The sequence below is a fragment of the Bacillus rossius genome, chromosome 2, assembly GCF_032445375.1.
Source record: "Bacillus rossius redtenbacheri isolate Brsri chromosome 2, Brsri_v3, whole genome shotgun sequence".
Lineage (NCBI taxonomy): Eukaryota > Metazoa > Arthropoda > Insecta > Phasmatodea > Bacillidae > Bacillus > Bacillus rossius.
Genome location: NC_086331.1, coordinates 1,355,616 through 1,368,174, shown reverse-complemented (window position 1 = coordinate 1,368,174; position 12,559 = coordinate 1,355,616). Strand labels below are relative to the sequence as shown.

Sequence of the window (12,559 nt, the reverse complement as noted above, 5' to 3'; positions counted from 1 at the left end):
TGGTGAATTATTTTGACTTTGGTTTAAGCAAAGAGTGTGAAATTTTTCTACAAATTTTTTTTCTTTTAAATATAAATTTGACTAAGGTTATTTTTCCCGTTCAGCATTTTGTTTGGCAATAGTTAAATTAGTTACCATGTTAGTGCTCATCTTTTTTTTAACATTTATGGCATTTTAGAAGTTATGTATGTACTGAACTTAAAAAACAATTGAGACATTAAATTTTGTATTTTCAACTAGCAAAAAATTCTGTTTTGACCCTGCCAGAAATGTAATCAGGATTGCAGTGGTGGAGGCTATCGCCATAAGTTACAAATCAAGTTTTAAAGCAAATTTTCAAGGAGTGAGGAGACAGTTTGTTTCCTAGCATTTTAATTGAATAGTTAGTGCTATAAATAGATATGTAGGGACACATGTATTTCGCGATTTAATTTCATGTCAAGGTATTTCACAAAACACTGTAGCTTTTCCTAAGAGTCATGGCAAATTGTGAGGGTGCAGTACGGTGACCCGTCAAGAGCGGGACGACACCTCTCACCGACCTCAGCCAATAACCACAGGAGAAAAGCTACAGTGTTTTGTGAAATACCTTGACACGAAATGTATTCACGAAATACAGGTGTCCCTACAGATATGTAATACAATTCCATTTGTATGCATGTAGATTTTGTGTATGAACTATGGCATGAGCTAATTCATTATTAAATCCAATATTGTTGTACGTTATTGTATCTTATCTCGTTACTCATTTAATTATATCAATATATAATGTGCATTAAACATTATAAACCTGCTACTGTGGTATATTAAAATTTAAGTTTGGTTATTTTTATGTGGTTTTGTTCTTAAAGCAGATTTTATAAATAAATATTTTCTTGGCAATAGTTAACTTGTGTAAGCCTTAAATAATTGTATTAAATCTTCTTGTTTTATGTTATTTTCATTGAAATTGTTTTGCTGTTTATAGCATTTAAACTCATTGTAAAATATAAAATAATATTTGCCCTTTATATAAGCACAAATATCTTTTAAAAAAAATTTAGTTTAAAGTTACAAAAATATTTCAGCTTCTTCAGAGAAAGGAAAATTTACACCCTCCTCAATGTTAATTTACACAAAAAAATATGCTTGATGTCACTACCAGCAGGTGCATGAGTGGCATGAATGCACGAAAGATTTCTCTTGCACATTTCAGGCGTTTGATGAATAAGATGAATACCTAAGTAGCTTATACAATGTGTGAAAAGCTGAGGAACTGAAATACCTTATAGTCTTATGCTGGAATCACAATAATGCAATGATGTAATGCGAAGATGGTGACGCGACAGAAAAATATGGTGTTGTTAGGAACTTACGGATTTCACTCATGCGACAACCAAAAATAAACAATTGTACATAAAATGTTTCTTGCTGTTACCTACGCTCCAAACATTTAACAGCCATCAATGCTTGCAGGTGTTTTTAATAGATTTGTTTGTGAGGGTTATTTGTTTAATTCAAATTTAACATTAATGTAAAAATTACTGTGTGTAAACACATCTCAGAGATTTTATGGATAAATTTTTAAACAAACCATTAAAAATATAAGTATAATAATATAACTACAAGAGCACCAGTTTAACCATCTTTCAAAAATAAAATTCTGACACACATTTCATTTAAACCTCGCCTGTGGCACGAAGGAAATATAAAATATTTCTAATCATAATTTCTGTCGCTTCCACCATTTTGTTTGCAATTAAATTATTGATAGATGTGTTGAACGTGATTGGTTAGAAATCTTTGCGTCACCACTGTCACATTATTGTGATTCCAACATTATAGTGCACATATATTAAATATGTAATAAATATGAATTAGGTTATGTATGGGGACATAATATTTTAATTAAACATTTGTTTGCTTGGTAGTTTTTTAAAATCACAACAGTATACAAACGTACATGAATTAAAAAAAATATATATTAAATTACAAACAGGTTTTATTTGTTTGTGTGATAAATAACTTACAAAGTAATACTAATCATAAAAAAACTATTGGACATAAATCTTTTCTCTCTTAAAGCTATTTAATTACATTTATTTAAAATAAATGCATTTGGAAGTCAAGTATAAAAATAAATAATAAATATTGTAGATAAGAATAAATACTTCATGTTTAGTTGAAAAAATAGTGCAGTAAATGAAAATATTAAAAAAATTAAATATTCTTTATAATCTTACAATATTATATGATTGCAAGTATAAAGGGGCAAACTATTTGAACATTATAACAAATAATGTAATTGTAAACATTTCTGTCCACTATTTGCACCAGACGGAGGGAAATGCACGGATGAAGTGGCAGTATCTCACACACACCCCTCAGCTTTGTGGTTTGTGCCGGGTGTGCACCTTCCAGGGGCAAACATCTCCTCGATCTCGTGCAGAGTTTTGCCGTGGGTCTCGGGAAGGAAGATGGCGACGAACACGGTAGCCAGCAGCGAGACACTGCCGTACAAGTAGAAGACGCCGGGCGCTCCTAGGGAGGTCTTCAGTGTTGGGTAAGTCTTGAGAGCAAAGAAGTTGAAGAGGTACGCCATGAAGGTGGTTATGCCACCGGCCAATCCACTGACTCGAGCCGGGAAAATCTCTCCAATCATTGCCCACGGCAAGGTGTGAAACCCGATGGCATTACTCAGCTGCAAAGAAGACATTTTAATATTAGTTTATGTTTGCTTGTCTGATAAATTATATGAGGTATTTAATAGCCCTTTTGCAGTTGGTAAGTTTTTGTGGAAGTAAATGATAATGATTTCATGAAATGCTTTAATTTTATTAACTTTGAGGAAAACACCAATAAAGCTAACTGGCCTTTACACTAATTTTTTATTTGGTATTACCACTTTTCCCACCTTTCCCTTTACTTGAAATTATGGTAAGGTCCAAAAGCAAGGTAGTATGTATACATCCTTGCATTTATTTACTTTTCTTAAGTAAGACCACATTACGTATGACTCCTGTAAATTTGGGGTCCCAGTTCAAAATTTTCATCTTCTAGTTATCATAGATTTACCATTAGTTATATAGAAGAGAATGTTACATTACAAATTATTTTACATAAGGTCTACAATGCAAGGAAAACAATTCAATGGTGTACCTCTTGCTGTAATATTTAATACATATTCCCCTCAAGTTCTGTATGCTCGGTACTTACAACATAGAGAGACAATGCTGTCAGAGGGAGCCAGACTGCATGAGAGGTGCGTGAGTCGACTCCACTGATCTGCAGGTAGACGGCTAGGGCGAACATGCATGTTGTCATGCCGGACCCAGAAGCAATTGACAGTGGTCTGCGTCCACAGCTGAAAAAATTAGTCATTTATCTCTGTAGCTCACAGGACATTTCTTTATTTACAGGAACTTGTAATGCCGCAATGAAAAATATCATATTAAATTTTTGGAGCTTAAAATATAACCTACTGTTCAAAATTAACAATGTGGTATAATATTACTCTGTGACATAAATTAAAGAAACTGCTGTACAAAGTATTAGTGTTTGTAAAACATGCAAGTTTATTTGTTTGCTTCTCCAAGAGAAAAAATATATAAATAGTATTAGATTAATCTGGAATTCTAGAATAATAATACATATAATTGATGCTGCAAATTAAGATATTTGCCACATAGGATAAAAAAAAATTAGAAATGGTGTCAGAATATGTAAGTTTGGCATAAAATCAATAATATGTTCAAGCATACCCCACTTATATAAATTCATTAGTGTTTTGGCAACTATGGTTTCTCTTTATTTGGAAAAAAAGATGAACTTAAAATATGTTTCCTATTTTGTTGTGTGGTATGGTTTCACAGAAATTACATGAGTTCAAATTACCATAAGCTTTCTCAAAATAAAAAGAAATTAAATAGGTAGGTGAAATTAAAAAAAATTCTGTGTTTTGGCTTTTTATGTAAGTATGAAGTGTTTAAAACATAGAAATTTTGTTAGTAATTTGAAGGCTCAATAATTGAATATTTACCGTGACTCATGAATTAACATTGTTTCCATAAAAATTTGCTACAGTTAGATCTGTTTTCATTGCAATGCTAATGTTTCAACAAGTACAAAAAATTCTCATGTAGAAAATTGGGCTTTGTACGTTATTTGCATTGTTACCCGTTACCTATACATCACTATTCCACTAAAAACACAGTTTTTAAAATTTTGACAATTAGGTCTCTATTCAGGTTAACTATTCAATTGTTTATGCTTTCAGTTCAAATTTCAATCATACATGATATTCACATAAAATCTCCCTCATTACAAATGATATGTACGAAAAAATATTTAGCGAGTTAGTATAATGAAATTTATGGCCTACTTTTGAACATTTGAGTAAGGGTTTTTTCTTTATTATTTTGTTTAACAATTTAAGCCAAACCTTAGAGTTGCATGATGTAAGGGGTGATGAAGTTATAGCATCCCTTAAAGAATGATGGGATTTAATCAAGTCATGTTTGAGATTGCAGTGGCCCACCTGGCTGCTACGTATGAACGGTTACTACGCAGCCTCCAATGTAGCAGTACAAAACCATACCGGGGACATTACGTGTGGTTTCAAAGGAAAGAGCAAAAATTACTGAAGCCCATCCAGATAAATATCTCCAATCAGAGTTTGCCCAGTGTAATAAAATATCCCAATTCTTCTTCTTCGATCAAGCTTAAAGATTTTTTTTTTTTTGCCTTTTGGGTCAGTTTTTGCAGCAGCATTCCATTTTCAACAGGAGTGGACACAACTGCTCTGGTCTGGAAACTGAACATTTACCGACTTCTGGATTAGCACCTATCCTCAGCAAGGGAACCAACAAAGTCTCTAGATCCAACCTCTCAAGAGTACTTGTGATGTTCCATTATAAATGGAACAAAACTGTTTGCATCACTTGTGTGTAATGCTGTGTACTTCAAAAGAATTGTGAATATCAACTTGCACAATCGGCCCTGAAATACTACTAATGAGCTGTTATTGAGTACCTACCTCGCGCTTAAATATTCTAAGGGTTATGATTGGAGCTCACACAGTAGAAGTGATAAAGTTGCACAAAGCATTGCTAAGGATATCTTTTTACCTCTCAAAGTTGTTACGGTATCATGGAAGATTTCACACCCCATAGCTTCTTCGCCCTACATTGCACAATCATTTTAAATAAATTCCTAGAAAATTGCAGATATATAACAAGTTTCAGTAAGTTATTGTTATATTTCTGAAATGTATCAAAACAATTGTGTTCTGTCCATGTTGGACATTATTCATTGCGAATAAAGGTGTTAAATGTGACAATCAAATAATTGTTTGAGATTTGTGCAGGAGATGCCAGCAAAATTTTAAAAAAATAATGTTGTTTCATATGATTGATTGGCAGGTAAATGGTGATGAGAAACGGACCTGGTCATCATGAAGCTGACCACCACTCCAGCGACGAGCTGGACGGTCGCGAGGACCACGGCAGCAGTGTATGCGTCGACGACCACGCCAGCCAGCTCGACCATGTCGACGGCATAGCCCACCACCACGTAGATGCCGCTGAACTGCTGGAAGAAGAAGTACGTGTTGAGGACGACGAGTGGCTTCCACGCCTGTGGCAGCCTGAGAGGCGCCAGGGCCCGCCGGCAGGCGACCACGTAGCCGACATCGCCCGTCTCGGGCGGCTCGGCAGCGGCGCGGACACTCATGGCCCGGAACTCTCTGCCGAGATCCTCCGGGATGTCCTGGGTCCCGTCGAGGTTCCGCAGCTTCCTGAAGGACGCCTCCGCCTCACGGACCCGGCCTCTGGTCAGCAGCCAGGTGGGTGTCTCCGGCACGAAGAGGTAGGTGAGCAGTGCCGTCGCCGGCGGCACGGCGGCACTGAGGAGCGCCACGGAGCGCCAGTGCTCCTTGAAGAGTGCGCCCAGCACGTAGACGGCGAAGATGCCGAGCGAGATGGCGACGGACGGCCAGGCGACGAACGCGCCGCGCACTCCCCGGTCCGCCGCCTCGCCCAGGAAGATGGCGCCCGGCACGCTGGCCAGCCCCGTGCCGAGGCCGGCAACCACGCGTGCCAGGTACAGGCTGGCGGGACACGCTGGGCGCAGCAGCAGCAGCAGCCAGCCGGCCGTGAAGACGGGCGCGAGCGACAGCAGGCCGGCGCGGCGGCCGAACCGGTCCAGCAGAGGGCCGCACACCAGGCAGCCCACGGGCGTGGCGATCGACGAGATGCTGGCTGCGACCAACGCACGCGTTGTTTTAATTACGTTTCAGTAACTTTGGTGTAAAATGGTCATGTTTCTGTGATATTGGAGATAGATAATAATGTTACAGTAAGATTATAAACTTATATTTCTTAATTTATGATTTTAAATCATTGTATGAGACCGTGGGGCTTTGTCAAGCATTTAAATAGTTTGGAAATGTTTTGGACACTGGAAATTTTAGTTCCAGGAACTACCGAATGTAACTCTCTATAAAGCACACAATGTTTAATATAGGTACCGACTCTTCATAACCTACAACAATAAGTTGCATGAAAAATGATAAAATGATTAGTCAGGGCACAATTCAAGCTACCATCCCAGTTTTTATCTTCTGGGGTGTTTTTGATAAACCAAACCGATACCAATATGGTTGAATTGTTATTCGCACCCATGTACTCCTGAGTGCGACAGTAGGCAACTTGGCCCAAGGGAAAGCACGTACCGAACCACGAAGCTTGCTCTTGGTCAAGGTGTCCTTCGGTGTTGTTGCTGGTGAGCGGCGTCAGAGCTACCGAGGGGAAGCCCATGTTCATGCCAGAAGGAACTGTCGTCATGGCAGCTACGAGTCCCAGCAGGACCTGCACCACAACAACATTGCTGCGACTTTGCTGCCAGCAAGAATGTTTGTAACCACAGGAACACCGCAGAGCAGTTTTGGTCGGGAAGTGCAGGACGAAAGGAACACGCTGATGACTTGCGCAACTCGTCACACACACAGATATCGGAGACGTCGTGAATCGTGGAGAAACAAGGCCCGGTCACTAGGTCGTCGCTCACGGGTCATCGCAGACCGCAAGAACGTTGCTCGTGTTATCACTGCTTTCGTTCGATTCCGCTTCCGCAGGGAAACAAAGATGATATTTGAAGTTCTAGTTTCACTTTTCGTCTCGTAAACGATATCGTTAGTGACGGGTTCATTTGTTAAGGTGCTATTCAAGCATTTGCCTGGAGAAATTTTGGGGAAAACATTAAAACAGAAATCAGGATGGCCAAAGCAGTTTAACTTTAACCCATATCCGTTAGAATTTGAGTCCAATTCGTCACTATCATGTTCGTTAAGTAAGTTTTTGTGTTTCTTTGAGCAGTACTATTACATCTTAGAGCATCACTCCACAAGACTGTTTTAAAATAATTTCATGGACATGACGCTATTGTTTTTCTATACTAGTTGTCAAGGATGGTCAACAAAAGTAAATACATTAACTCACGACCAATATCAGCTGATGTAAAAGTTCATGTCTTGACAGCACAGATAACTGGTTGTAGCACAATTCAACTTTAAAAGTCTCACTTATTATTTTGTTGGCCTCAATACTCATTGATAACTGGCTCGCTGATAATAAATTATCAATCACAATAACTTAAGACGTGAACTATTATCAATCCGTGTTAGAGTGGTCGAATCACTCGCCTATCACCAAGGTATTCCGGGTTCGAATCCTAGGGGACACATCCGGATTTTTTCCAAGTGGAAAACATGGTGGACGTGTCTGCGAGCCGATGTGTTTTCTCGGGATACTGCTTCCCCCCAATTAATTGATTAATTCCGTCATTGCTTCATTACCATCTCATAGGGTCTGAGCATAATTATCCATTCGCGACCACGTTACCATTTGTTCTCCACACATGCTAATTCTGTTACCTCCCGTGTTAAGATTGAACACGAGCTTGATCTAAATTTACTATGTTTACATATTCTAAAGAATTTGCTAATCCATACAAATATAATTAATAATCTGTAAGACCTTACCATCTACCTTGCACGCCTATTCGCATTGACTGCTGTTTGTGCTGTTGACAGTAATGTATTGACTATTGACTATAATTTTTCACTTCAATGGCTTTAAAAAAGTTGACAAAGTAAACATACCTCCTCAGCTTATTGAGCTTCTGGTGCTACCAAACAGTACCTACATTGTAGCTTCTGCAGGTATCTTAAATAGACATCTCTGTTTTCTTCCCTGGGAAACATATTTGCATGCATACCATACATACACTAATCAGGAAACTGCTTGTTCTAAGATTTAAATAATTTCGTTTTTGCCATCTAAGCCTATCTCCCAGATAAGTAGAAAAACTGATGAAATGTGCTTGGCCAAGTTTCTCCACATTCAGCTCTCGTTCTTTGCTGGATTCTGCATGCTGCCTCAGTGCCTGCTGGTTTTAAATATTCCTGCAGAGATCTGTCAGTAAATGTATTTTCTGGCACAGGCTTAAGGCTGTGGAGCGGTGAGCCGAACACCATCTTGGATTGTGACGTCATGGTGGCCATCTTGTATGAACTTCAAATTTGACCTTGATATTTAAATATTGGCAAATAAGACTGAAAAATTCGCCAAAATTTCCAGTTTTCCTGGGGAAAATTCCACCAAAGGGCCAAAAAATCGCAAAAATAATAAATTCTCTTTTCAAGGGAAAAATTCCCGTTTTGAGGGAAAAAGTGGAAGGGTTCAGTATACCACTTCATTTGAAAGAAGTGGTTGGGGTTAGTATGCCATCTGCCACCACAGGGGAAGAGATGCCCTCGCAGAGTTCGAACCGAGGACTACAAGGTACAGGTACGTTTTTTTAATAAATTTAATTTTTTATTAATTTTAAAATTTTATCGTTAAAATCGGATAATAATTACGTATTTTCAAGATGGCGGCCATAACCAAAATTGCAACATTAGGGAAGGAGGCATTCGATACCAAGGTAAGGGATCGTCCATTAATCACGTGAGGCTCGAAAAGGGGGGGGGGGGGGGAAATCACGAAATATCACAAGGAGGAGGGGGGTTTAGAGAGATATCACGTGTATTTATTTTTTCGCCCGATTTCTACTAAACCGAAAAGCGACACGTGACCTTGACTCGCCGTAGCCAGGCAACAATATCCCCCCGCCCGCCTCAACATGAACCACCCGGCTCGGCTTGCCAGTCGCCAGTAAGACTGTGATTTTGGTGCCGAATACATGCGTAAATCACATATAAGCATTTCCTTTATTATTTTTATGCCAGTGAGAAAAAAACCTGCAACCTCAATGTGTGTCTGGACATTTTTATCACTGTGCTTAATTTTCCAGAATTAAATTAAATTAAATTATACCTCTATTTAAAGATAATATTCTGAAATTTTTAAAAATATTTTGTACCAAAAAATACACGTGATTTATTGGGGGGAGGGGGGGGGGGTTGTCTAACACCTCACCACAAATCACTAGGGGGGAGGGGGGGTTAAAAGTTTGCTAAAAAAAACATCACGTGATTAATGGACGACCCCTAACGTGAAAAATGACGGAAATAATTTTTATTAAAAATTTATTCAGTAATTTTTTATTAATTTAAAATGTCCTGTTAAAATCGGATAATAATCAAGGATTATTAAGATGGTGGCCGTAACGAAAATAGCAATTTTAGGGAATGGAGCATTCGATTTCAAGATGGCGGGAAAACAATGGCTGGCGTAACGAAAAGTGCAACGATTACATAATTCAAAGTGGTGGGATCCAAAAGGCCACGGGGTAAATGTCAAGGTCATCCAAAATGGCCGCCGTGACGTCACACTAGAAGATGGCTGTCGGCACCACAACCAGGAACCAGTCCCAAGAGCCCTTTTATATACTACTCAATTCTCAAATATATTCCGCTTAACCGTAAGGTCCTTGAGGACAGATTTTGTTTACACACTGTCGAGAGTGCCCTTCAACATCTCGGAAAATGGAAAAAATGTTTGACTGACTTGAATGCGAGCTTCCACCAGCGTCTTTTAGACCCTTGTTGCCGGAAGTACACCGCCTTGGGGACAGTTCTAGTACAACACTCCCCATGAGAGTGCGCTTCTGTAGCCAGGCCTTGAGCCAGCTTCTGGGTTTTATTCTACGCGACATCAAATTGAACTTGGTGTTCAATTACATCTATGACATCATCGTGTACAGTTCCAACCTGGATGAACACGTTCATCACTTGCATGAGGTGTTTTCCCGCCTCAGACAGGCCCGCAGAAGGTAACACTGGGCAAAAAGTCATTGGTTCGTACAAATTTTAACAGAATCGTTGCAAGGATAACGTCTTGTCACTTTTAGAGAAAATAAAGTTAATGTAAAATTATTTTTATAAATGTTTTAAAATCTAATTCTGTGGAACGAAATTTCGGGTGCTAGCTTAGGGATAAACAGACTTAAAGTTTTCAGGAAAATGATGTTAAAACAATTTATGTATTTGGGAGGTAAATTAGCGCGAAAACAAACTTAAGTTTTGTAGAACGTAAAGGATATTTTTTGTTGATTAGATATAATTTAATTGGTGTTTTAAAAAAAAGTGCTTTCAAATCGTAGCAAGTGAACCTGTGTGTCCAGGTTTCACATCTCACCTGTGGGATCAGCTGCTTGAATCGGGTTGGTGACTTCTCCATCGTTGACAATATACTTCACGCTATTAGAGCCCTTTTCCGTTAGATGTCTCTGAAACAAAACAGTAAGCAGTTGGGTCACCAGTCCATTTCTCTAAAATCTCACACATTTCAGAAACTTAATTTAGCGTGTTTTATAACTTCCACTGATAAATAAAATTGTTTTACAGCACAAATTATTTTTTAGATATTGTAATCCCGCAAAAAATTCTTGTGGTGACAAATTATAATTTCTCATAGATGACAAAACTATTTATTAACTAAGAGAACCTTTTCTGGTTACCGAAAAAAAAAATTTTTGTCGTGGAATTATTTGGTTTGGAAAACACACATTTTGGTATAGTAAATTTTTGCTAAATATATTCTGGTAGTCGAGAAACGTTTTTTGTATATGATATCATTAGTTATACAAATATGTAATGTATCGGTCGTTACGAATGAAGTAAAAGTTAAACGTTAAAAGAAATAGTTCTCAAAAGCATTACATTAGTTAATTATATTCAAAACATAAAAACAAATATTTGCTTGTTTATAGAACGTTTAAAAGTGACATTTGCAGTGGAAGGTAAATATAATGAAAACCTATTTATACTATTTCTTTTCAATTTAGTAAAATTGTTTTTAAAAAATATAATCTTAATGATTTAGTAAGATTTTGAAAGAAAAAAATAATCTTAATTTAAAAACGTGCAAATAAAATTTTCAAAAAGGTAAAAACAATTAATTGCATACCTATAGGTCTAAGGAATCTCAGACGAAAGCGTGAACTTGTATTAAAATTTGATTCTGTCACTTTAATTATGAAATAAAGGTAATGATTATCCGTGACATCCAATTCAAGATCAGGTGAATCATGTTTTGTAAATGTATGACCGAGTGCTGGTCTGTGAAGTGCGCGAAAATAACACTCAGGCAGAGCCAGCTTTGTTGCTGTTCAGCGGATGACTTTTGTAACGATTCACCCCGTCAGCGCTGTGCGGTGAAAGTTGTTCGGAGCAGCTGACCTTAACAGTCGTAATAGGCCGTGGCTTGCATTCTCGGGAAACCTATGATGCATGCTTCCTCTGTTCAACGCCCCAGATTGGTATTCTCTCGCTCTCTCTTTATCTCTCCCTCTCTTTATCTCTCTCTCTTTATCTCTCTCTCTTTATCTCTCTCTCTTTATCTCTCTCTCTCTCTCCCCCCCCCCCCCTTCCCATTACCCCGCTGGTACAAGTGATCATAACTTAAGTGAATGGTTTGTTGTATTCGTTTAGCCATATCAATACCATAGAATAACTTTTATCATTTTTAGAAGAAAAACTTTGAAGCTACTCGAACGCAGAAGTTTCGAGTGTGTAATTGAGGCGGCAACCGGAAAAAGGGCACAAAAGTCAAAATCTGCTTTTGAGAGATTGAGCCTTATAGTATTTAAACACTTATAACTCTTAAGATATAAAGGATTTTTTTTTCATTTTTTATTATAAATATTTTATAACTAACGTTTTATGTGTATTGTGTGTTTTATCTTAAAAATTCTAGTTTTAATTCGACAGTTAAATAAAATAAATGTGTTATGTGCCCTTCCAACCAGGGGTTAGGTTTTAAATAATGTGTAATCTAGGATCCAAAAATTTTAGTATTTATTTATTGTACACTCAAAAAGTATATAATTAATTCGTTGTTTAAATATGTATGTGGAAGAAAAATAACTATAGGTGGTTAAAGAGGTCTACAAAACCATGCTGATAACATACAAGTTTATTGACGCATCTACTTGAATTCGTTTATATTAGACTTATTCCGTAACATGCAGGAGTATTAGAAATGGGCTGACACACCAATAGTAAACTGTGCAACCATTATTGCATTCAATATTCACTTGATTTAAAATAAAGTTAAAAAATTAAAAAAAAACAGGTATA

At 37.6% G+C, this 12,559-nt stretch overlaps 1 protein-coding gene across 7 annotated transcripts in view; it reads right to left on the bottom strand.

Moving 5' to 3' along the window:
* Positions 1-1,894: 1,894 nt before the first annotated feature.
* The window catches only part of LOC134529018 (facilitated trehalose transporter Tret1-like), a 14,071-nt gene continuing 3,406 nt past the window's right edge, over positions 1,895-12,559 (bottom strand). For 6 of the 7 annotated variants that reach the window (XM_063362691.1, XM_063362696.1, XM_063362693.1 and 3 more), the window contains exons 2-6: positions 10,617-10,707; positions 6,710-6,845; positions 5,423-6,236; positions 3,196-3,343; positions 1,895-2,680 (exon numbers count right to left, since the gene is read on the bottom strand). In XM_063362691.1, coding sequence (XP_063218761.1) covers positions 2,351-2,680; positions 3,196-3,343; positions 5,423-6,236; positions 6,710-6,845; positions 10,617-10,658 — 1,470 coding nt within the window. In that variant the 5' untranslated portion in view covers positions 10,659-10,707 and the 3' untranslated portion in view covers positions 1,895-2,350. Of the gene's footprint in view, positions 2,681-3,195; positions 3,344-5,422; positions 6,237-6,709; positions 6,846-10,616; positions 10,708-11,387; positions 11,842-12,559 lie in introns of those variants that run through there. The other variant, XM_063362695.1, reaches the window with a different exon arrangement.